The sequence below is a fragment of the Myotis myotis genome, unplaced genomic scaffold, assembly GCF_014108235.1.
Source record: "Myotis myotis isolate mMyoMyo1 unplaced genomic scaffold, mMyoMyo1.p scaffold_m19_p_4, whole genome shotgun sequence".
Classification (NCBI taxonomy): Eukaryota; Metazoa; Chordata; class Mammalia; order Chiroptera; family Vespertilionidae; genus Myotis; species Myotis myotis.
In genome coordinates this window covers 54,339,317-54,366,410 of record NW_023416346.1, presented here as the reverse complement: position 1 = coordinate 54,366,410, position 27,094 = coordinate 54,339,317, and the positions used below count along the sequence as shown (strand labels likewise).

The following is a 27,094-nucleotide window of genomic DNA, read 5'->3' as shown; positions in this document are numbered from 1 at the left end:
GAGGGGGTGTTCCTCAGTCCGGCCTGCACCCTCTCCAATCTGAGACCCCTCAAAGGATGTCCTACTGCTGGTTTACAGGTACCGGGCCTAAACCAGCAGTCGGACATCCTTCTCGCAATCCGGGATTGCTGGCTCCTAACCGCTCACCTGCCTGCCTGCCTGCCTGCCTGATTGCCCCTAACCACTCTGCATGCTGGCCTGCTCGCCCCCAACTGCCCCTTGCCACTGGCCTGCTTGCCCCTAAATGCACCCCCCCACCAGCTTGATCACCCCAACTGCCCCCCGTGCCAGTGTGCTTGCCCCCAACTGCCTCCCCTGCCAGCCTGCTCTCCGCCAACTGCCCCCCTGCTGGCCTGCTTGCCCCCAAATGCCCGCCTGCCAGCCTGCTCACCCCCAACTTCCCTCCCCACTGGCCTGCTTGCCCCCAACTGCCCCCCTGCTGGCCTGCTAACTCCAAAATACCCCCCCCTGCTGTCTTGATCACCTCCAACTGACCCCCACTGATGGCCTGCTTGCCCCCAACTGGCCACCCTGCTGGTCTGCTTATCCCCAATGGCCCAGCCCCCCACCAGCCTGATCACCCACAACTGCCCTCCCCTCTTGGCTTCTAACCGCCTCTACCTTGGCCCCACCACCATGGCTTTGTCCAGAACGTCCGGAAGGTCTCCTGGAAAGTCTTCCAGTCTAATTAGCATATTACCCTTTTATTAGTATAGACTAGAGGCCTGGTGCACAAAAATTTGTGCACTCGGGGGGGGTGGGGTCCCTCAGCCCGGCCTATGCCTTCTTGCAGTCTGGGACCCCTTGGAGGATGTCCACCTGCTGGCTTAGACCTGATCCCTGGGGAATCGGGCCCAAGCTGGCAGTCAGACATCCCTCTGGCAGCACTGCAGCCCTCGGGGGATGTCCACTTGCCAGCGGGGAGCAGGCCTAAGCTGCAGTTGGACATCCTTAGCACTGCTGAGGAGGCGGGAGAGGCTCCCACCACCACCGCTGTACTGGCACAAGACTTGTGTCTGCTGTATCTCTTCACTGTGAAGCTTACTACAGCAGACACAAGAGATACAGGCTCCCACCACCACCGCGTCAGCCTGACTTGTGGCTGAGCAGAGCTCCCCCTGTGGGAGCGCACTGACCACCAGGGGGCAGCTTCTGCATTGAGCGTCTTCCCCCTGGTGGTCAGTGTGTGTCATCGTGACCAGTCATTCCCAGTCTTTCTGCTGTTAGGGTCAGTTTGCATATTACCCTTTTATTATATAGGATAGAGGCCTGGTGCATGGGTGGGGGCCGGCTGGTTTGTCCTGAAGGGTGTCCCGGATCAGGTTGGGGATCCCCACTGAGGTGCCTGGCCAGCCTGGGTGAGGGTCTGATGGCTGTTTTCAGGCTGGCCACAGCCCCCGGTGACCCAAGCTCCCAGCCCCTCCTTTTTTTTTTTCAGCACCTCCTTAAGTGGAGGGAAGCAGGTATTTGGGATTTATCTTCTATAATTGAAACTTTGTAGCCTTGAGCAGAGGCCAGGGCTGGCCAGGGCGGGCGGGAAGCTTGGCTTCCTCTATCACTGGGGGCAACCCAAGCCTCCTGCTCACTCCAGCTCCGTGGCCACTGCCATATTGGTTGGGTTAATTTGCATATTTGCTCCTGATTGGCTGGTGGGCGTGGCTTGTGGGTGTAGCAGAGTGACACCAATTTGCATGTTTCTCTTTTATTAGTGTAGACTAGTGACCCAGTGCATGGATTCTTGCACATTGACAGGAAATTAATTAAAAGAAATATTTTAATATCATTACTCATCCTTTCTCTATAATAGAAGTGTCAGAGATGAAAGAAAATTAGTAAAATGTGTATGAAAATATATAAATGTATTAATAAATAAATAACGTTTCTGAAATTTGATGACACGAATTTTAGCTATTACTTTGCCAAATAAATCAAAATTACATATATTATTTAAAAGAGCATTTAGCTTAATATTAAAAACCCTGGCTACCAAGTCATGTATGTTTTCAACTTTTTGCCAGTGTTTTAAATTATTTATAATATCTGCCCATTTGGGGTTGCATATCATAGTTATGAATAAATCAGGCTTGCCATACTTCATTATAATTGCCATAGCATCCTGATATCTCTGCTGCATATTTCTGGCACTACCCTCAAAAGATGACAGAAGTACAGTGGGGCCTTGACTTACGAGTGTCCCGACTAACGAGTTTTTCGAGATACGAGCCATCTCTCGGCCAATTTTTTTGCTTTGAGTTGCGAGCTAAAATTCAGGTTATGAGTCAGCTTCAGATACCCCACTGCTAGTTGGCGTAGCGAACGTCACAGTGAACGCCACAACATCAGCCCAGCATCATGTGTCTCACTCGTTCACTGTTGATTTGACATACAAGTAATTTGAGCTACGAGCTCCGTCACGGAACGAATTAAACTCGTAAGTCAAGGCCCCACTGTATTATCATTTTATCAATCGGCTGGTTCTGGAGTGCATCACCCAAGAACCACCACTGCCAAGTCACTGCAGTTCAGCAGCTCCTGCATTGAGTGTCTGCCCCCCTGGTGGTCAGTGCACGTCATATGTACCAGCTGGTCAGACAGCCTTTTATATATATAGATAGTAACTTCACAGTGAAGAGATACAGCAGACACAACCTTAACCATGTGATAACCAAGGTTAATATCACCAGTACTAAGACATATCAGCAAGTACCTCCTGATATAATGCAAGAAAAAGGGCACATCACTTCTGTGGTATTCTTACCAAAATTACATAACCTCAATCTAATTATAGAAAAACATCAAACCCTAATTTGGGACATTCTACAAAATAACAGACCGGTACTCTTCAAAATTGTCAAGGTCGTCAAAGACCGAACTGTCACAGATAGTAATGGAATAAGGATACATGATGACGAAATGCAATGTGTAATCCTGGATTTGATCCTAAAATGATCTAACCACTATACTGTACACCTGAAATTAATACAAAATAATATTGCATGTAAACTGTAATTAAAATAAAAAATTAACACAATTAAAGGTTCCTGGATTTGGATTGTTAAAGGACATTAGTGGGACAAATGGAAAAATCAACTGTAAATTATACACTATTGTATCAATATTAATTTCTTGGTTTTGATAATTGTACTGTTATATGAGATGCTAAAATTAGGGAAGTTGGGTGAAGGATATATGGTAACTCTTACTCTTTTTGTGACTTTTAAGAGTTCGTTGTTCTAATGTGTATTTTTTTCTTAGTTTATCTGTCATTTATATTTCAGTTTCTATAAATGTTCTTTTCATTTACCTACATTTTAATTGGATTGTTGACTTTTGTATATTAAGAAAATTATATACATAAATCCTGTGTGTAGTAAATTACTTTTCTCTTTCTGTTGATTTTTTAAATAGTAGGTGTCTGTGTGTTTTTATAGGGTGATTTTAACTGACGATTTCTACTGACCTGTGGGCAGAAAATAAGAAATAGCCAAGTGGCTTTAAGTCTTCAACTATAATCAAAAGACCACAGAACAGGAATATTATGTTATGGAAATGACTTTGAGAAACATTTTCTTTCCTTCATTAAAAACTACATTTATTTTAAAGTTTACATACAGTAAAATTCATCCTTTTTGGTATACAATTATATAAGTTTTGACAAATGCATACACTCAGGTAACTATAATCAAGATACAGAAAATTCCATTATTAAAACAAATTCCTTGTGCTACCATTTTGTAATCAGTCTCCCATTAACCCCTGGCATCCACTGATTTGTTTTTTTCCTATAGTTTTCTTTTCCAGCATATCATATAAATGGAATCAAACAGTAAGTAGCATTTTATGGGTTTTTGTTTTTTTTTTTTTTACTTAGCAAGATGCATTTGAGATTCATCCAAGTTGTTGTATGTATTATTGTTCATTATAGTTTTTATTGCTGAGTAAAATTTCATTGTATGGATATACCAGTTTACTAGTATATATGCACCAGTTGAGGTTCATCCTCCACTTTTATTTTCCTCTATTGTTAGTGGTCATAGATCTGTAAAGAGTATAATTGAGGTTTTCCATTCAATAGGAAGAAATTCCTCCTGAAAAGTCAAGGTTAGAAGTATGACCCTGTGTAACATGTGCAAGAGGTTATAACAGGATAACTTACTTCTTGTCCCTTAAACTACATTTAAGAGTGGAGACTTAATCCTAAGTGAGCAATATATCAAAGAAATAGAAGTTTGCCCTGAGTATAGGTAGATGATATCCTCAGAGCAGGTCTGACAAATAGTCTGGAAGTCATCATTGGCAGAGTATTAAAAAAAACTTTAAATTAAAAAAATGCTGAAAATCGTAAAAAAATCACCTCAAACTATACCACTTAAAAAATTTCATAGAGCAAAAGTCCCCTTTCAGCCCATCCAATCCCACCTCTAAAAGATTTATAATTTGGTATGTATATTTCCCAGTTTTTTCCTAAATTTATTTAGAAATAGCTATATATACATATACTATATATACAAATGCTTTTGTTTACAAAAAAATGTATTCATATTATACAGTTGACCTTTGAACAATGTGGGAGTTAGGGGCACCAATATCCCACACAGTCAGAAATCCACATGTATGTTACTTTTGACTCCTCAGAAACCTAGTGGTCTCTGGGTATCCATGAGGGATTGGTTCCAGAAAACCCTGAAAATACTAAAATCCATGAATGCTCAGAAAAAAAAAAAATCTGTGGATGCTAAAGTCCTGTATATAAAATGGTATAGATTAATGCATAGTCAGCCCTCTGCTCCTATGGACTCCCAACCACAGATAGAAACATCACAGGTATTTATTGGAAAAAAAAAATCATGTACAAATAAACCTGCATAGTTAAAAGCATGTTGTTTACGGATCATCTGTACATATTTCTTGCTTTTTAACCTGATATAAAACCATGGACACCATACAATTCAGAATGTATTCATAGAAATGCCCCATTATTTTAATGGCTATAGAGTATTCCACTAAATGAATATTCTATAATTTATTCATCCATTCTCTTACTGCTGGACATTTGGGTTGCATTCAATTTCTTTTTCGTGTGACTGAGATATAATTCACATACCATAAAATTTACCCATTTAAAGTTTACAATCATGGTGTGTAGTATATTTAGTATTATACAATGATCACTACAATCAATTTCAGAACATTTTCATTGTCTAAAGAAATCTCACACTTCAGCTATCACTCCCAGTCCTAAGCAATCATTAATCCATTTTCTGTCTCTATATTTGTCAATTCTAGACACTTCATATAAATAGAATCATATAATATGTAGTCTTTGTTACTGTTAATTCATTCAGCATGTTTTCAGGTTTTTTCATGTTGTAGTACATATCAGAAGTGTTCCCTTCTCCTATTTTTGGAAGAGTTTGTGAAGAATCTGTATTAATTCTTCTTTAATATTTACAGAATTCATTTGAGAAGCAATTTGAGCCTGGCCTTTTCTTTGTATTTAAAAACATTACTAATTAACATCTTTATTTGGTACAGGTCTCTTCAGATTTTTTTCATTGGCTTCAGTAGTCTGGGTATTATATTTATTGGCATATGATTATTCATAGTGTTCCTTCATAATGCTTTATATTTCTATAAGGTTGGTAGTAATGTTCCTCCTTAATTTCCAAGTCTAGTAATTTGGGTTTTCATTTTTTTCTGGTCAATCTACCAACAGGTTTGTCACTTAAGTGTTTTATAAAACCAATTTTGATTTCACTGACTTAACTGTTTTTCTATTCTCCATTATCATTTAAATATTTTTTTCTTCCTTCTGCTTACTCTTAGTTTGATCCTCTTTTTCCAGTGTTTTAAGGTATTAAGTGAGGTTAGTGATATGTGATCTTTTAAAAATATAGGCATTTGTACTTATAATTTTTAAAGTATTGCTTTAGGTGCATCCCAAAAGTCTTGGTATGTTGTCTTCATTTTCATTCACCTCAAAAGATTTCCTAATTTTTCTTGTGATTTCTTCTTTAACCCACTAGTCATGTTAAAGTGTGTTTAATTCATATTTTTTAGTTTTCTAACTTTGTGTTATTTATTTCTAGTTTCATTCTATGTGGTCCCGAGAAATACTTTGCATGACTTCAGTCCACTTATATTTGAGGTTTGTTTTATGGTATATCCTGTAGATGTGTCATGTGCACTAGAGAAGAATGTATATTCTGCTCTTGTTGGGTGAAGTATTCTACAGATCTCTTTAAGATATACTAGGTGTACCGGTTAATAATGTGGACTTCGTAATAAAAGAAAAACATGATAATTTCAAGAGAAACATCAAAAGTGCTTTATTCAAAGTAATGTCCATTGCTAGCTACCACATTTCCCTCATCTTTCAGGTAATTTGTGCATTCCCAATAGAACTTTTCTTGTTGTGAGGCAAACCATTCAGAGACCCAATTTTCCACTTCTTTGTATGTTTTGAAGTGCTGCTCAGAAAGTGTATGTGCCATCGATCAGAATAAGTGGTGATCTGAAGGAGCAAGGTCTGGTGAATACAGCGGGTGGGTTAATATACTTCCTAGCCAAGGTCTTTTAAAGTGTGTTTAACTGGTTTTGAAGTGTGTGATGGTGCGTTATCATGAAGCAAAATTACTTTGCAGTGTCTTCTGGAACATTCTGGTCATTTCACAATCAAAATGTGGTTCAAATTGATTATTTGTTGTTGGTAGTGATCAGTATTAATGGTTTCACCTGGTTTTAGAAGCTCATAATACACCACACCTTCCTGATCCCACCAAACGCAGAGCGTTGTCTTCTTCCCAAAGCGATTTGGCCTTGCAGTCGATGTTGATGGTTGACCTGGATCAACCCATGATTTTGTGCATTTGGGATTCTCAAAATAAATCTACTTTTCATTGCCAGTCACAATTTGATGCAAAAAAAGACTCTTTTGTGCTGTTGAAGCAACATTTTACTGATGACTTTTCGGTTTTCCATTTGTCATTCATTCAATTGATGTGGCACCCATGTTCCTTCCTTTAAAATCTTTCCTATTGCTTGTAAATGATCGGAAATTGTTTGCTGAGCAACATTTAATTTCTCTGCAAGTTGTTTTTGATTTGACACGCACCTTCATCCAATAATGCTTGTAATTGATGGTCTTCAAATTTTTTCGGTTGACCTGGACGTTCTTTGTCTTTCACATCAAAATCATCACCTTTAAAGCATTTAAACCAGCGTTCGCAAGTATCTTGAGATGGAGCATGTTCACTATAAGCTTCCCAAAGTATTCAGCAGCACTTTTCTTCAAAATAATGAATTAACACTTCCCGCAAATGTTTTTTTTTGCATGAAATTCGACATTTTTAAGTGTAAAAATATCTACGATGTTAACACCTTCAGAAAATTTGACATATGAAGTTTCGAAGTTTCTTGTCCATACAACAAAATAGCATACATATCAAATCGCATATATATCAACATATGTGTAACTCCATCTATTGAAAAAAATACGCATTATTTACTGGTACACCTAGTACATGACAGCATTTCTCAAGTTTTCTAATTTTTTGTTTATCTTCTGTCTAGTTATTTTATTATTGAAAATGGGGTAGCAAACTCCCCAACTCTTATTGTACAATTATATATTTCTCCCTTTATTTAGTTCAGTTTTTGATTCATGTATTTTGGTGCTCTGTTGTTAGGTGCATACATATTTATAATTTTTATATCTTTCTGATGTATTGATTCTTTTATCATTATAAGATGTCACTCATTATCTCTAGTAACAGTCATCATTTTAAAGTGCACTTTGTCTGATATTAGTATGGTCACTCCAACTTTCTTATAGTTGTCGTTTGCCTAAAATTCCTTCTATCCTTTTACCTTTAATCTGTTTGTTTCTCTGAATCTACAACTCTGATAAATTGCATAGAGGTAAATCTTGTCCCCCTCATCCCCCCCAGGCTAACAATCTCTGCCTTTTGATTGCATTGTTTAATCCATTCATAATAATTATTATTCATATAGGTATATTAAGGATTACATTTTTACTGTTTGTTTTCTATATGTCTCATGCTTTTGTTTCTCCATTTCTCCTTTTGTGTTACTTTACATTGAAATTTTTATAATGTAACATTTAAATTTTAAATATTTTCACTATGTATTTTCAGTTATCACCGTGATTGCTCTAAGATTTACCATGCACATTCTAACTAAATTGTCTTCAGATATGTCCTAATTCCAATGAGATATAAAAACTTATTCCTATATAAACCTACTCCATTTCCTACTTCTTTATGATATTATTGCTATACATATTATTTCTACATGTTATAAACATAATACATTGTTATAATTACTACTTAACATAATTTATGTCTCTTAAAGAAGTGGAGAGAGAAGAAAGCGGAGCTAGTATATATTTATAGCTTTTTATATTAACCTTATTTCCCCTTTTTTTGTTTTCTTCATTTGTTCCAGCGGATTTGAGTTACCATTTGGAGTCACTTCTTTAGTTCAATAGTTTTGCTTCCACTCACTTCCTTTGTTCTGTAATTGGCAAATATATTACAGTTTCATATGTTATAGGCCCCAAAATGCAACTACATACATACTGGTCTATAACACTTTTTAATTAAAAGAAAAATGAAGCTAAAGTGTCTTTTATAATTACAGTAGAGGCCTGGTGCATGAAATATGTGCACTCCGGGGGGTCCCTCAGCCCGGCCTGCACCCTCTTGCAGTCCGGGAACCCTCAGGGGATGTCCAACTGACGGCTTAGGCCCGCTCCTTGGGCCTAAGCTGGCAGTTGGACATCCTTAGTGCTGCCACAGAGGTGGGAGAGGCTCCTGCCACCGCTGCTGCGCTCGCCAGCCATGAGCCCAGCTTATGGCTGAGCGGTGCTCCCCCTATGGGAGTGCACTGACCACCAGGGGGCAGTTCCTGAGTTGAGAGTCTGTCCCTGGTGGTCAGTGCGCATCATAGCGACTGGTCGTTCCACCGTTTGGTCAATTTGCATATTAGCCTTTTATTATATAGGATAATTAAATTTACCCATGTTATTTTTTGCATGTTTAGATTCAAATTACTATCTGAGGTCACTTGCTTTCCACCTGAAGAACTTTCTTTACTATTTTCTGTAAATCAGGTGTGCCAACAAATTCTCCGTTTCTGATTACATGGGAATGTCTTTGTTTCATCATTTTTGAGAAATAGTTTTATTGGATGTAGGATTCTATATTGACATTTTTTCCTTTCAGCACTTTGAATATGTTATCCCACTGCCATCTCCATTGTTTCTAATGAGAAGTTAGCTGTTAATCTTATTGGCAATCCATTGAGTGATGTTTAATTTTTCTCATGTTACTTCCAAGACTTTCTTTGTGTTTTATCATTTTTATTTTAATGTGTCTGTAGATTTCTTCTTGTTATCCTACTTGGAGTTTGCTGAGATTTTTGGATGTGAAGATAATGCTTCTCATTAATTTGGGATGCTTACAGCCATTATTTATTAGAATATTTTTTCTGCTTTCTTTCTCTCTCTTTTTTTCTGGTACTCCCATTGCAAATATGTTGGAGTACTTAATGATTGTATATTCTGTTCTTTTTTTTCTTCTGTTCTTCAGCCTGGATAATACCATCTCATTTAATTCTTACAACTCAATGAGGTAAGTAGTATTATTATCTTCATTTTATAGATGAGAAAACTGAGGCTCAGGCTAAGTGACTTGTCAAGGTCATGGAGTGGTAAGTGTGGCTGTGAAGTTCAAACACAGGTGAGTCCAACGTCTGTACCACTTCCTCTATACCATATTGTCTTTCATTTCTCCAGCAACTATAAACAAACAAGTGGGGAATTTGGGAGTGGCTGCCTCTCTTCTAGAGAACTCTTTCTTCCCATTTCCCCTTTAGTATTTTTTCTAGTATGTTCCTCTTCTAAAATGCATATACCTAACATATATTAGATGTTTATTCAATGTTTATTGCTTGGGATTCAATGATTACTCAATGGTAGCTAGTTTAATGACTAGGGGCACATCACTATTTAGATCTAGATGCTTTCATTAGAAAAATATATGGCTTTTTGAAGACACAGATAACTTAATAGAAAGAATTCATTAAATATGTGTACTGACATGTGTCTTAGGCCCTACTGTTATTGCTGATATTTCTAATTTAACAGCATTTGTTGATGTTTAGGCCCGGGTCCTAGTCATTGATTTACTATGTGAATACAATTAGGAACAAATGGGCTCTAATAAATAAATATTTCAACTTTTAGTTTTTTAGTTCTGTATACAGGTGGCAGTCTTGGAAAGAATGTTATCTCTAGGGATAAGTATTTAAGACCATAGATAAAGTATAAAGATTTAAAATATCCTTGGAAATAATCCTTTGTAATTTATCCTGAGAAAATGATACTCTTTGTACCTTACCCTTCACACTTGGTATCTTGTCTGTCCTGTATAGTCTTTGATTATAGAAAATGTTTTCTACCAATTCTTTCCAAAAGCTAAAGCGATTATCTTAATTAGATTTTTCTTCCTCAGTTTCTCTTCAATTCCAAACACATTGCTATCTATATAGAAATCCTAGATCCAAGATTCTGATGCAAGAAGGAATTCCTGGGACTCATAATCTATATATCTTCTAGCTGCCACTGGTTTTTGTAGTGTTTTCTGTAGCAGACGATCTAAGAGAAGCAGACTGGAGATCAGACTGTTGTTTTTTGTTCTTTCCGAATTCTATCACCAAAATTTTCCCATGTAGTTTATATCCATTTATTAGATGGAATGCTTGCCATGCTATATCCTTATCTAAAAGAAAGGAAAAATAATCAATTTACACAGGATTTAATATTACAATTCTATTTCCAATTTGTTTCTTTTTTTTGCCTTGGAGTTAAATGTAGGCTATTAGGCCATATAGCTATTTGATTTTATTATCTTTTTCATAATCTCATATTTGCATAATTCAGCAAGATTAAACTAATGGCTAAAAATAATGACTGGAAAAACTTAAAATGGCTGAGAGTGCCTCATAATTTAAAAACATAAAGAAAAATTAGATAGTGTGCAAAAGAAGGCTAACCTGTAACTACTAATACACAAGCTTCAATCCTAGATAGATTATAGGTATTGTGAGAATTAAGTCATTTTCAAAATGGGTAACACAAATAAAAGAGGTTATCATGGTATTAAGGTCATTTTGCTGCTTTTATCTTTTGATGGGAGAATGATTGTAGGAGCCCTCATTGAGATAAATAAATGTAATAATCCTTGTAAGTATATGGAAATTTGCAGAGTAACAGTACATAGTGTACAGTAGTAGTATTCAACTTATGTTTCTCAGACCCTTGATGTGGAAAATCAGAAAGGAGTGCAATTATTGACCGGAGTCTGTGAAATCAAAAGTAGACAGGCAATATCTTTAGACTGAACCAATTTATGTATGTACTACAAATTTTAAAATGTGGATAGCTGCTATTATGATTAGTAAAACAGCTATCCATTTGAAAGTACTTACTTTATAAAGCCTTTTTATCACATATTTTTCTCAATTAATGTATCATATTGAGTTTAAAAAGGGCCTTCACAATTAAAAGGACTAAAAACCACTATTGTAGAACATCCACAAACCTTCTACAAGATAGCAAAGATGGTACAAGACTAGTGGAGTTTGGAACTGCTCAAGTGTAAATTACTTGCCTGTACATAGATTACTAGGCTGTTTATAAATGATGATAGTTTAGAAATAATGAAAGGAACAGCTAGTAACCAGCCTGCACCAAAAAAAAAAAAAAAAAAAAAAAAAAAAAGATAGTTTGGTCTGCCAGAGAAACTGAAATTCCTGTATTATTCACTCCCTTTAGATTAGGATACTGAAATCATGTATTAAGATGCAAGCTAGTTGTATGAATATATCATCATCCTCTAATTATGAATTACTAATGAATTAGCATATTACCTTATAGTTTCTTAGTCCTAAAGGAATAGAGCATTAAGCAAGTGTAAGTGTTCTGATCAGAATCCCAAAAGTAATATAATTATAATGGACTACAAACACTAGTAGTCCTTTGTGAGCAAGGGTAAAATAAAAATTTTAAAGGTAAAGTTAATTTTCCCCTGGCTGATTTGGCTCAGTGGATAGAGCGTTGGCCTGCGGACTGAAGGATCCCAGGTTCGATTCCAGTCAAGGGCACATGTCCAGATTGCAGACTCGATCCCCAGTTGGGGGCATGCAGGAGGCCACCGATCAATGATTCTCTATCATCATTGATGTTTCTATCTCTCTCTCCCTCCCCTTAACTCTCTGAAATCAATACAAATATATTTTTTTAAAAAGTAAAATTAATTTTGATAAAGTGAGAAGAAAGTGCCAAGATTGGGAAAAATTGAAGACAATGGAGTAAGGTGGTCATGCACAGTCAATGGAGGAGAGGAAGCACAGAAGGCAGGGTAGAGGAATATTGAAAACATTTTGCTTAATTCTCTTCCATTCTTCCCATGTGCTTGTTTAAGCACATGCTTCTCATGTGTTATAGGTAAATCAAAGGACTGTATCTACTAGTAAATTAGAAAGGGTATAAGTAGTCTCTAATGCTGATGCTACAACTGAGTAATTATCCAGATAAAGCTACTTACTGGGAAAGGTGATAAAAGCTTGCCCCCTCATTCGTCCAGTCATCATTCGGAATTGAATTAGAGGTCCTTTTTTCTCCTGGAACCGAGCGAACAATGAGACAAGATCTCTTTCGGTCACCCGAGGGCTAAGGTTCTTCAGGTATAACACCTAATATAAATCGAAGATCAACAAAAATATTACATAAAGGAAATAAGGCAACTATTTCATTGTGGATAGAATTCATTAGTTTTAGATAAAGATGGTGGATTGAACACATGCGTCTAATTTCACTCTCTCCAGAAAAATCTCAAAAACTGTAGAATTTAAAGACACACACAAATCTACAAGGTTAGGAAGAACAAGGAAAAGAAGCAATAGCAACAATATTCTGGAAGCTGAAAAATACGGGATGGGTATACTTAAGAAAGCTGAATCTTTAATCAGCAGTGATGAAAGCCAGAAACCAATCCAATATACATCTAAGAATTCTCAAACAGTTCAGAGATTGATAGTTTCAGGTATCTCTGGAGATGGATGTAAAGGCGGGGTTAAAATAAGGTGTTTGGTTGAAAGTTGTTTAAAAACCAACTATACTTTAAAACAGGGGTCCTCAAACTACAGCCCGCAGGTCACATGCGAATACAAATATTGTATTTGTTCCCGTTTTGTTTTTTTACTTCAAAATAAGATATGTGCAGTGTACATAGGAATTTGTTCATAGTTTTCTTTTAAACTATAGTCCGGCCCTCCAACGGTCTGAGGGACTGTGAACTAGCCCCCTGTTTAAAAAGTTTGAGGACCCCTGCTTTAAAATATCCCACCTCCTCTCCCACCCCTTCCCTTCAATAATGCCGCTGGGTAAAGGCCACTCCCAATCCTGGTGAATACTGGAGGTTTATTCTCTGAATATGGGGAATGCTAGATACAGTTGAAGGTCTGAGTAATGTTTCTGAAAGCAAGATAATTAAGATAAATACTTCATATTGAATACTGAGGATACCCCAGACAGTTTCCCCCATTTGGCTCCTACACTGCTGGTAGTACCCTCCCAAGCAATAGTTTGTGTCTTCTCTGAAGAATCTGACTAGCCCCAAGAGGAAAGATCTAAAAATACTAATTTGGGATGGGGAATTTCTCTAACAAATGGACCAGCCAGATGACTTTAAAGTGAAGCTCGCCCTAGCCGGTTTGGCTCGGTGGATAGAGCGTCGGCCTGCGGACTGAAGGGTCCCAGGTTCGATTCCGGTCAAGGGCATGTACCTTGGTTGTGGGCACATCTCCAGTAGGGGGTATGCAGGAGGCAGCTGATCGATGTTTCTCTCTCATCGATGTTTCTAACTCTCTATCTCTCTCCCTTCCTCTCTGTAAAAAATCAATAAAATATATTTAAAAAAAAATAAAGTGAAGCTCAAAGTCAATAAGAACCACTCATGTACTCAAAGTTTCTAATCTGTTTTTGGCTCCTACTCATAAATATGAGTATGGATCATCAGGCATCTGAGGAAAGACTCTAACATGAAAGACAGAGAGCAGAACAAACAACAGAAAGGAAAGCAAATAGGAGTAAACAGAGACAATGCAAAGAAAAAAAAATCTTCAAAAATTATCACGAATACCCTCAGAGAAACAAGAGACACTATTCTATCTATTCAAAAAAAATTTAAAAAGCTCTTTAACGTGATGCAACTTAAACTCTTATTGGCTTAAAATAGATCGTTATAACTCTAAGAAACTTGTTAAAACTTTAAGTAATCCCAGACTGTAAGCATAAAGAAAATACCTATAGAAGATTCACAAAAGAAAATGAGAGAGGAAAAAGCATATGACTACAAAAAAATCAATGAACCACTAAGGCAGACATTAAGAGAGAAAAAGAGGGACAAAAGAGCTACAAGACAGAAAACAACTAATAAATGGCAATAGGGAGTCCTTTCCCATCAATAAATTACTTTACATGTAAATGGGTTTAACTCCTTTGTCAAACACATACAGTGGCCAAATGAATAAAAAACAAGATCCATGTATGCCATCTACAAGAAACTCACTTTAGATTTAAGGTCACATACAGGCTGAAAATGGAAGGATAGAAAAAAATATTCATGCAAATGGTAACCAAAAGAGCAGGGGTATCAGAAAAAAATAGACTTTAAGTCAAAACAGTCATAAGAGACAAAAAAGAACATTATATGGTAACAGGGTTAATGCACCAGGAAGGCATAACAATTATAAATATATATACATCCAACATTCAGAACACTTAAATATATGAAGCAAACACGGAGAGAACTGAAGACAGAAAATAGCAACACAATACTATTAGATTTCAATATCTTGCTTTCAATAGCAGAAAGAAAACTAGAAAATTCATAAATATGTGCAAATTCAATAAATTACTTAAAAAATATATATTTTCATTGACCTCAGAGAAGAAGGGAGTGGGAGAGATAGAGACAGAAACACCAAAGATGAGAGAGAATCATTGATTGGGAGCCTCCTGCATGCCCCTACTGGGGATAGAGCCCACAACGCAGGCATGTTACCTGACCAGAATCGAACCTGGAACCCTTCAGTCCACAGGCCAACGCTCTATCCACTGAGCCAAACCAGCTAGGGCTCAATAAATTACTCTTGATTAACTAATATGTCAAAGAAAAAAATTAAAAGTGAAATTAGAAAATATCTTGAGAAAGCCCAGCCTCCATGGCTCTGTGGTTGAGCACTGACCTATGAACCAGGAGGTTATGGTTCAATTCCGGGCAGGGTACATGCCCAGGTTGCAGGCTCTATCGCCAGTGTGGGGTGTGCAGGAGGCACCCAATCAATGTTTCTCTCTCATCATTGAAGTTTCTATTTCCTCCCTTCCTCTCGGAAATCAAGACACACACACACACACACACACACACACACGTGTGTGTGTGTGTATATATATATATAAAAAAGGAAATATCTTGAGATAAAAAAATGAAACCATAACATAAAATGTGATATGTAGTAAGAGCAGTACTAAGAGGGAAGTTTATAGTGATAAATGCCTATATTAAAAAAGAAGAAAAACATCAAATGAACAACTTTATACCTTAAGAAAAATTAGAAAAAGAACTAAGCCCAAAGTTAGCAGAAAAAAATAATAAAGTTTAGACCAGAAATAAATTACAGAAACAATTTTTAAAAATCAACTAAATTAAGGTAGTTTTTTTAAAAAGAGAATATTCTTTTTAAAAAAATGTTTTATTGATTTTTAGAGAGAGAGGAAGGGAGAGGGATAGAGATAGAAACATCAATGAGAAACGTCATCTATCGGCTGCCTCCTGCACGCTTCCTACTGGGAACCAAGCCTGCAACCCTGGCATATGCCCTGACCAGGAATCAAACTGATGACCTCTTGGTTCCTGGGTTGACATTCAACCACTGAGCAACACTGGTTGGGCAAGAGCTAGTTTTTTTTTTTTAAATATTTATTTATTTTAAAAAATACATTTTTATTGATTTTACAGAGAGGAAGGGAGACGGGTAGAGTTAGAAACATTGGTGAGAGAGAAACATTGATCAGCTGCCTCCTACACACACCCTACTGGGGATCGAGCCTGCAACCAAGGTATATGCCCTTAGACCAGAATCGAACCTGGGACCTTTCAGTTCATGACCCGACGCTCTATCCACTGAGCCAAACTGATCAGGACAAGAGCTAGTTATTTTTTAAAAAATCAACAAAATTGACTACCTTTAACAGTACTAAGAATAAAAAAGACTCATATAAAATCAGAAATGAAAGAGGACACATTATAATTAATGCCATATAAATAAAAAGGATTATAAAAGACTACTATGAACAATTCTTTGCCAACACACTGGTTAAACTGGAAGATAATAAGTTCCTCGAAACATACAACCTACACTAAGACTAAATTATATAAAAGTAGAAAATGTGAACAGATTTATAACTAGCAATGAGATTGAATCAGTAATCAAAACCTCCCAACAAAGAAAGCACCAGAACTAGATAGCTTCATGGGTGAACTCTATCAAACACTTAAAGAACTAATGCCAATCCTTCTCCAACTCTTCCAAAATATCGAAGAGGAGGAAACAATTCCAAACTAATTTTATGAGGCCAGCATTATCCTGATACCAAAGGCAGAAAAAGATATTACAAGAAAAGAAAACTACATGACAATATCCCTGATCAATACAGATGCAAAAATCCTCAACACAAAATTAGTAAACCGGATTCAAAAGCACATTAAAGGGGTCTTACACCATGACCAAAGGGTGTTTATCTCTGGAATATAAGGATGGTTCAACACATGAAAATCAATAATTGTGACACACTACATTAACAGAATGAAGAATAAAAATCACATGATCATATCAATTGATGGAGAAAAAGCACTGACAAAGTCCATGATAAAAATGTTCAATTAATTAGGAATAGAAGGAATTTACCTTAACATAATAAAGGCCATATATGAAAAGCCCATAGCAAACCTCATACTCAACAGTGAAAAACTTAAATCTGATCCTCGAAGATTAGAAACAAGGCAAGGATGTCCACTCTTCTCACTTCTATTCAACATAGTAGTCCTAGTGAGAGCAATTAGACAAGAATAAAATAAAAGGCAACCAAATTAGAAGTGGAGAAGTAAAATCATCTCTGTATGACATGATCCTATGTGTGGAAAACCCTAAAGACTTCATAATAAAACTGTTAAAAGTAATAAATTCAGTCAAGTTGCAGGATACAAAATCAACATACAAAAATTTGAAAAGGAAATCAGGAAAATAATTCCATTTACATAAGCATCAAAAAGAATAATATACTTAGAAATAAAGTTAACCAGGGAGCTGAAAGGCTAATAAACAGAAAACTAATTAATACTGAGGAAAATAATGAAAGAAAAAAAACCCATAAACACAAATAGATGAAAAGATACTCCATACTCATGGACTGGAAATATTAACATTGTCAAAATGTCTAAACTACCCAAAACTATCTACAGATTTTAATGCAATTCTTATCAAAGTCCCAAATGACAATTTATGGAAAAAAATCCTAAAATTCATATGGAACCACAAGAGACACTAAGTAGATAAAGCACTATTAAAAAGAACAAATCAGGAGGCATTACATTTCCTGATTTCAAATGACAGTTATCAAAACAGTATTATACTGGCATAAAAAAGACTTATTGAGCTCTAGCTGGTTTGGCTCAGTGGATAGAGCATTGGCCTGTGGACAGAAGCGTCCTGGGTTCAATTCCTGTCAAGGGCACATGCCCAGGTTGCATGCTCGATCCCCAGTAGGGGGCGTGCAAGAGGCAGCTGATTAATGATTCTCTCATCATTGATGTTTCTCTCTCTCTCCCTCTCCCTTCCTCCCTGATATCAATAAAAAATATATTTTAAAAAAGACATACTGACTAGTATAACAGAATAGAGAGCCCAGAAATAAACCACACATTTATGGTAAATTGATCTTCAACAAGAGGGGCAAGAATACACAATAGGAAAATAATAGTCTCTTCAATAAATGGTGTTGGAAAAACTGTATATCCAGTGTAAAAGAATGAAATCAGACGCTTATCTTACACCATAGACAAAAATAATAATAATTCAAAATGGATTAAAGACTTGAAAATAAGACCTGAAACTCTAAAACTCCCAGGAGAAATATACATGGAAAAAGCTTATTGGCATTGGCCTTGGCAATGATTCTTGAATATGACATTAAAAGCACAAGCAACAAAAGCAAAAAAAAGACAAGTAGGATTATATCAATAAAAAGCCTGTGCAGCAAAGGAAACAATCAGCCAAGTGAAAAGGCAACCTATGGAAATGAGTGAATATATTTGCAAATCATATATCTGATAAAAGGTTAATATCTATATATAAGGGTATCTATAACTTAACCCCCCCCAATTTTAAAAATGGGCAAAAGTCCTAAATAGACATTTCTTCAAAAAAGACATACAAATTGCCAATAGGTATATGAAAGGATGCTCAGCATCACTAATCATCAGAGAAATGCAAATCAAAACTTCAATGACATATCATCTCCTGCCAGCTACAATGGCTATTATCGTAAAAACAAAAGTGTTGGTGAGGATGTGAAGAAATTTTAACCCTTGTACACTGTTGGTAGGAATGTAAATTGGTACAACCACTATGGAAAACAGTATGGAGGTTCCTCAAAAATAAAAATATAACTACCATGTAATCCAGCAATCCCACTTCCGGGTTTTTACACCCAAAAGAACTGCAATCAGAATTGGGAAGAAATATCTGCATTCCCTTGTTCATTGCAGCATTATTTACAATAACAAAGACATGAAAACAACCTATATATCCACTGACAGATGAATAGATAAAGTAAATATGGTGTATAAATACAACAGAATATTATTCACCCTTAAAAAATAAATAAATCTTGTCATTCGCTACAACATATATGGACTTGGAAGACATGCTAAATGAAATAAACCAGACACAGAAGAACAAATACGATATGATCTCACTTATATCAGGAATCTAAAATAGTCAAATTCATAGATGTAGAAAGTAGAATTGTATTTACCAGGGGCTGGGATCATTGGAAAGGTATTCATCAATGGGTAGATAGTTTCACTTATGCAAGATGACTAATTCCTACAGAACTAGAGTACAGCATAATGTATATAGTTAACAATATTGTATTGGATACTTAAAAATTTGTTAAGAGACTAGATTTTATGTTTAATGTTATCAAAAGAAAAAAGAGGAAGGGAGGAAATTCTGGAGGTGATGGTTAAGTTTAGGGCACTGTATATGGTGACAGTTTCACAGTGTATATTTATCTTCAAACTCATCAAGATGCATACATTAACTATGTACAGCTTTTTTGTATGTCAATCATATATCGATTTAAAAAAGAAAGTAACCAAAGGGACGAAGGACTTGTATATTAAGACCCATGAAACATTCCTCAAAGAAATTAAAGACTGAAATGAATACTTCCAGGGACTGAACGACAATATGGGTAAAATGTCCAAACTACCCAAAATGATCTATAGATTTAATGCAATTCTTATCAAAATCCCAACAGTATTTTTATAGAAATAGGAAAAAAAATCTTAAAAGTCATATGGAACTACAAGAAACTCCAAAATAGCCAAAGCAATCCAGAGAAATGAAAACTGGACGCCTCACACTTTTTCATTTCAAAACATACAAATTTACCGAAACAGTATGATACTGGCATAAAGGTAGACATATAGAACAATGGAGCAGAATAGAGAGCCCAGAAATAAATCCACAAGTATACAGTCAACTGGTTGACAAGGGGGGAGGGCAAGCTACACAATGAAGGACAGTCCCTTCAACAAATGGTGTTGGGAAACACTGACATCCATATGTAAAAGAATAAAACTGGACTCTCATACAGAAAAATCAACTCAAAGTGGATTAAACATAAGAACTGAAACTCTGAAACTCCCAAGAAAACCTAGAGGGAAAGCTCCGTGACCCTGATTTCTTGGATATTACATTAGAAGCATAGGCAACAAAAGCAAAAGTAAAGTGAGACTACATTAATCAAAATCCTTCTGCACAGCAAAGGAAATAGTCAGCAAAGTGAAAAAGCAACCTACAGAATGGGAGAAAATATATGGAAACCATCGATCTGATTAGAGGTTAATATCTAAAATATATAAGAAACTCCTACAACTCTATAGCAAAAAGACAACTCGATTTTTAAAAATGGGCAAAATATACATTTCCTCAAAGAACACATACAGAAAATAACTGTTGAGAATGTAGGGAAATTGGAACCCTTGTGCATTGTTGGTAGAAATATAAAATGGTGCAGCCTCTATGGAGAACAGTATGGAGGTTCTTCAAAAAATTAAAACTGGAACTACCATAAGATCTAGCAAGCTACTTCTGGGTACTTATGCCAAAGAATTAAAATCAGGATCTCTAAGAGATGTCTGAATTCACATGTTCATTGCAGCACTGTTCACAATACCCAAGAGATGGAAACAACCTAAATGCCCATCATAGATGGATAAAGAAAATGTGGAATATTATTCAGTCAGAAAAAGGAAATCTTGTCATACACAACATGAATGAATTTTGAGGGGATTATACTAAGTTCATTAAGCCAGTCACAACAGGGATAATACTTCATGATATCACTTGTGGCATCTGCAGTAGTAAGACTCATCAAAGCACAAACTAGAATGGTGGTTGCCAGTGGCTGTGGGAAGAGGAAAAGGAGGAGTTATTCATTGGGTATAAAGTTCAGTCATGCAAGATGCCTAAGTTCTAGAGATCTGTTATACAGCACTGGGCCTACAGTTAAGAATACTGTAATGTACACTTAAAATCTTGTTAAGATGGTAGATCTCAGGTTATGTGTGTTTTACTAAAATAAAAAAGTGCGGAGAAAAAAAGAGATCTCTATATTTACTAGCATAAGTTATATCCTATAGTATTTTGAAGGAACATGGGAAGAATTCAGATAGGAGCAGCAAAAGCAAAGAGCTAGAAAATAGAGCCCACTTAAATTACTTAACCATTGAAATGTATGAATATGTTAAACATTGTAATAAACAGATTTTTTTTTATTTCTCAAAGTCTTTTGAAGCTGAGTATCCACATATTTAGCATTTAATTATACTTTTATCTTAGACAAGGACATAGAATACAGTGGGGCCTTGACTTACGAGTTTAATTCGCTCCGTGACGGAGCTCGTAACTCAAATTACTCGTATGTCAAATCAAAAAGTGAACGAGTGAGACACGTGATGCTGGGCTGATGTTGTGGCGTTCACTGTGACGTTCGCTGTGCCAACTAGCGGTGGGTTATCTGAAGCTGGCTCGTAACCCAAATTTTAGCTCGCAACTCAAAGCAAAAATTCGGCCGAGAGACGGCTCGTATCTCGAAAAACTTGTTAGTCAGGACACTCGTAAGTCAAGGGCCCACTGTAATTGATTTGTGGTTCACTTAAGTAATTTTAGGTGATCTAGAGTTTTGGTTCGAAAATACTCATCATGAAAACATCATAAAATTAAATGACTAGCCCAGTCAGCATGGCTCAGTATTTGAGCGTCGACCTATGAACCAGGAGGTCACGGTTTAATTCCTGGTCAGGGCACATGCCCGAGTTGCGAGCTCTATCCCTGTAGCACGTGCAGGAGGCGGCCAATCAATGATTCTATCTAATCATTGATGTTTGTATCTCTCTCCCTCTCCCTTCCTCTCTGAAATTAATAAAAATATATTTTAAAACAAGCTTTAAAAAAATTAAATGACCACAGAAAGGGGTATGTGAAATATATGGCAAGTTTCTCACCAAGTAGGAAAGATCCATACTAAGATTGTTCCCTTTGACATGAACATTTTAAAAAAATTAAGATGACTTCTGGTTGAGGTGGCTCGGTCACTTCTTGCTTAGATGCATCTTCTCTGCTCCAAAAACATACATATGTACATACATATATACACACAGGTATGTACATATGTACATATCTACAAAATACATATATATCCATATATATGCATATATAAAAAGATAAACACAAAGATACAGCTAGGTTCGAAAACAAGATAAACATTTCTGTGAAACAGGAAACAAACCCCAAGTGATAACAGAGAATGAGTCTCTAGTATTCCTCTGTAATACACGGCATTGTTTTGTATTTTTAAAACTTTATGTAAATAGTATTATACTATATGCATTCTTTTTCAGCTACCTGTTGAAAATTTTTAAAAAATACTTTATTTTTTAGAACAGAAAAACTTACACATTTACAAAAAAACTGAGAAGCTAGTATAAAGAGTTCCCATATACCCCACACCTAGTTTCCCCTGTTATTATTTTACATTACTATGGCACATTGTTAAAATAAATAAATTAATATTGATATATTATCATTTAAAGTCCATATTTTTTTAGATTTCCTTAGTTTTTCCTTAATGTTCTTTTTCAGTTCCAGGATCCCTTCCAGGATACCGCAGTACATTTAGTTTTCATGTGTCTTCAGGCGCCTCTTGGCTGTGGCAGTTAATCAGACTTTGTTTTTAATGATCTTGACAGCTTTAAGGAAAACTGATTAGGTACTTTGTAGGATGGCCCACTACTATAATTTTTCTGGTGTTTTTCTCATGGTTAGATTGGGGTTATGGATTATTAGGAAAAAGATCACAGATGAAAAGTACAATTTTGATCCTCTTACAAGCAAACAAATCAACATGATTTATAACTGCTGATGTTGGCTTTGATGACCTGGCTGAGGCAGTTTTAGGTTTCTATTCTGTAATGCTATTTTTTTTTTTCCTGCCTTCCCATACTGTACTCTTTGGAAAGAAGTCACTATAAGTAGCTCAAAACGAATTAGTGGGGAGTTATGCTCCCCACTCCTTGAGGTAGAGCATCTACAAAATTTATATAAGAATTTTTCTGCATGGGATTTTTGTCTCCTCTCTCCAATTTATCAACTTAACAGTTTTATTTATTATCAGTATAGACTCATAGATATTTATTCTATACTTTGGGATATAGTCCAATACTAATTTACTTAGTTTATTACATAAATTGTTCCAACTTTGGTCATTGGAAACTCTTTCACTTGGCTCCTGTGCTCCTTTGCCATACCCCCCCCCCCACCAACAATGTTTTTATCTTGTTGTTTTTAGCACTTCCTTATTTTCTGGCAATTCAAAATGCCCAAGGCTCATCTTGTGTATTTCCTACCCTCAGTACTAGAATCAGCCATTTCTCTAAAGAGTCCTGATTACTTTTATTAGAGAATGGTATTTAAAAACAAAGATCTGGTTGCTGAACATGCTTGTTACTACTGGAGTATAGCTTCATTTAGATCCTCTCAGCTGACAGAAAAATTTACGTTTAATGCTAACCTGGGTATATACAGTTATTTATAAATAATTCTACCAGGTGTACCAGTTAATAATGCGGATTTTTTCAATAAATGGAGTTATACATATGTTGATATATATGCGATTTGATACTATGCTATTTTGTTGTATTGACAGCAAGCTTCAAAACTTCATATGTCAAATTTCTGAAGGTATTTACATCATAGATATTTTTACGCTTAAAAATGTCGAATTTTGTGTCAAAAAAAGAGCATTTGCGGGAAGTTTTAATTCATTACTTTATTTTGAGGAAAAGTGCTGCTGAAAGTTATCGTATACTTCGGGAAGCTTATGGTGAACATGCTCCATCTCAAGATACTTGTGAACGCTGGTTTAAATGCTTTAAAAGTGATGGTTTCGATGTGAAAGACAAAAAACGTCCAGGTCAACCGAAAAAGTTTTAAGACCAACAATTACAAGCATTATTGGATGAAGATTTGTGTCAAACTCAAAAACAACTTGCAGGAAGATTAAATGTTGCTCAGCAAATAATTTCCAATCGTTTACAAGCAATGGGAAAGATTTTAAAAGAAGGAAAATGAGGGCCACATCAACTGAACGAAAGACAAATGGAAAACTGAAAAGTCATTAGTATAATGTTGCTTCAACAGCATGAAAGAAAGTCTTTTTTGCATTGAATTGTGACTGGCGATGAAAAGTGGATTTATTTTGAGAATCCCAGACTCACAAAATCATGGGTTGATCCAGGTCAACCATCAACATCGAATGCAAGGCCAAATCGCTTTGGAAAAAAGACAATGCTCTGCGTTTGGTGGGATGAGGAAGGGGTGGTGACTTATGAGCTTCTAAAACCAGGTGAAACCATTAATACTATCGCTACCAACAACAAATAATCAATTTGAACCATGCTTTGATCGCAAAACGACCAGAATGGGCCAGAAGACACGGCAAAGTAATTTTGGCTTCATCACACACTTCAAAACCAGTTAAAGACACGTTAAAAGTTCTTGCCTGGGAAGTATTAACCCACCCGCTGTATTCACCAGACCTTGCTCCTTCAGATGACCACTTGTTCCGATTGATGGCACACGCACTTTCTGAGCAGCACTTCAAAACAGACGAAGAAGTGGAAAATTGGGTCTCTGAATGGTTTGCCTCAAAACAAGAAAAGTTCTATTGGGACGGTATCCACAAATTACCTGAAAGATGGGGGAAATGTGTAGCTAGCGATGGACATTACTTTGAATAAAGCACTTTTGATGTTTCTCTTGAAGTTATCATGTTTTGTTTGATTACAAAATCCGAATTATTAAGTGGTACACATTATGTATGTAATCATCCATATATTAAGTTAAATATGAATTCATAATGATGTCTCCAACTATAAACCATTACCACATGGATCATTTTAGTTTTCTCCCATTGCTTATCTATAAATTCCAAGGGTGAGAAATCTGGCTTCACCATTTGCCATTCATTTACTTAATTGCTCCATTTCATTATACAGGTATAACAATATCAGAATTGTTAACCTGTACCCCCATGTTACAAAATCTTATCATCTAGAGTACAGTGATTATGTACTGTTCTTTTTACCTCTCTGTTGCTTCCACATTCCACACATTTCCAAAGATACTTAGGTCAGCACCCTTTCCCCCATAGCTTCATATACAGTGGGGCCTTGACTTACCAGTGTCCCGACTAACGAGTTTTTTGAGATACCAGCTGTCTCTCGGCCGATTTTTTGCATTGAGTTGATAGAGTAATTTGAGTTAACGAGCTCCTTAACGAGCTCGGTCTCAGAACGAATTAAACTCGTAAGTCAAGGCCCCACTGTATTTGTAACAGATTCTCTTGTCACAATCTGCATTTTTTCCTGAGGTTCTCTAACCTCCTAAATGATTTTAAAAATATTTGTATACATCAAAGGTCATTCTTCGTGCTGTACAGTATTATGGGTTTTGACAAATGCATGTCTTGTATCCACTATTACATTATCATACAGAATAATTTTACTGCCCTAAAAATCCTCTGTCTCTGTACTTCATCTATTCCTCTGTCCCCCACGTCCCCCAGAGTCCTGGCAATCATCAATCATTTATCATCACTATAGTTTTGTGTTTACTGAAGTGTCACATAACTGGAATATACAATAAGCAGTCTTTTCATATTGGCTTCTTTCACTTATTAAAATGCATTTATAGTCCATGTCTTTATTGTAGTTTGACAGCTCATTTCTTTGCATTGCTGAATTATATTCCATTGTATAGATGTAGCACAGGTGAATGGAAACAGAAGAACATCTTGATTGCAAGTTTTTGGTAATTATGAATAAAACTGCTATGAACATTCACATGCTGGGTTTTGTATAAATATAGGTTTTCAAATCAATTGCAGTAAATAACTAGAAGTGCAATTACTAGATCATATGGTAAAACAATGTTTCGCTTTGTCAGAGGCTGTCTAACTTCCAAAGAGATTGTGTCATTTTGTATTCTCACCAGCAATGAATAAGAGTACCTGTTGCTCAGCATCCTCAATAGCATTTGGGACTGTCAATTTTATTGTGATTGTTAGTCATTCTAATAGGTGTATAATGGCATCTCATTATTGTTTTATTTTGCAGTTTCCTGATGACAAATGATGGTGAGCTCCTTTGTATATGCTTATTTGACATGTAAATACCTTCTTTGGGGAGGTGTCTGTTCTTTTGCCCATTTTTAATTGGGTAGTTCATCTTATTACTGTTGAGTTTTAGAAGTCCTTTTTATATTTTGGATACACGTCCTTTATTAGACATGTGTTTTGAAGATATTTTTCTTCCAGTCTGTGGCATATTTTTTTTCTCTTAAAAGTATCTTTCACATAGAAGTTTATAATTTTAATGAAGTCTGATTTATCAAACTTTTTTCTCTCATAAATCATGTTTTTGGTTGTATCTATAAATACATCACCAAACACAAGGTCACTTAGATTTTTCTCGTTTTCTTCTAGAAGTTTTATGTTATTGTTTTACATTTGTATCTACAATCTATTTTACAGTTATTTTTTTTGAAGATTGCAAAATCTGTGTCTAGATTCATTTTTTAAAATGCTGATATCCAGTTGTTGCAGCACAATTTGATGAAAAGACTATCCTTTCTCCATTTAATTGCCCCTGTTCCCTTGTCAAAGATCAGTTCACTATATTAGTGTGAGTCTATGTCTGTAGTCTTTATTCTGCCCAATTGATCTATGCATCTTTTTTCACCTGCACTGGATTACTTGATTATAGTAAGCCTTAAAGTTGAGTACTGTCAGCCCTTCAACTTTGTTGTTCTTCAGTATTGTATTAGATATTCTGGACCTTTTCATTTCCAAGAAACTTAGAATCAATATGTCTATATCCACAAAATAGCCTGCTGGGATTTTGGTGAGACTGCAAAAGCTACATATCAATTTGGGAAAATTGACATCTTAACAATATTAGGTTGTCCAATCCATAAACACAGGACATCTCTGCATTTATTTAGATCTTTTTAAAAAACTATCTTTTTATTGGTTCTTAGATAGAAAGGAAGAGAGAAGGAGATAGAAACATCAGTGAGAGCGAAATATCAATAGGCTGACTTC

At 36.0% G+C, this 27,094-nt stretch overlaps 1 protein-coding gene across 3 annotated transcripts in view; it reads right to left on the bottom strand.

Moving 5' to 3' along the window:
* Nucleotides 1–7,478: 7,478 nt before the first annotated feature.
* Nucleotides 7,479–27,094, bottom strand: part of RBM41 (RNA binding motif protein 41) — a 79,622-nt gene continuing 60,006 nt past the window's right edge. For 2 of the 3 annotated variants that reach the window (XM_036305399.1, XM_036305397.1), the window contains 2 exons: nt 12,630–12,777; nt 8,926–10,802 (listed from right to left, as the gene is read on the bottom strand). In XM_036305399.1, coding sequence (XP_036161292.1) covers nt 10,636–10,802; nt 12,630–12,777 — 315 coding nt within the window. In that variant the 3' untranslated portion in view covers nt 8,926–10,635. Of the gene's footprint in view, nt 8,536–8,925; nt 10,803–12,629; nt 12,778–27,094 lie in introns of those variants that run through there. The other variant, XR_004966973.1, reaches the window with a different exon arrangement.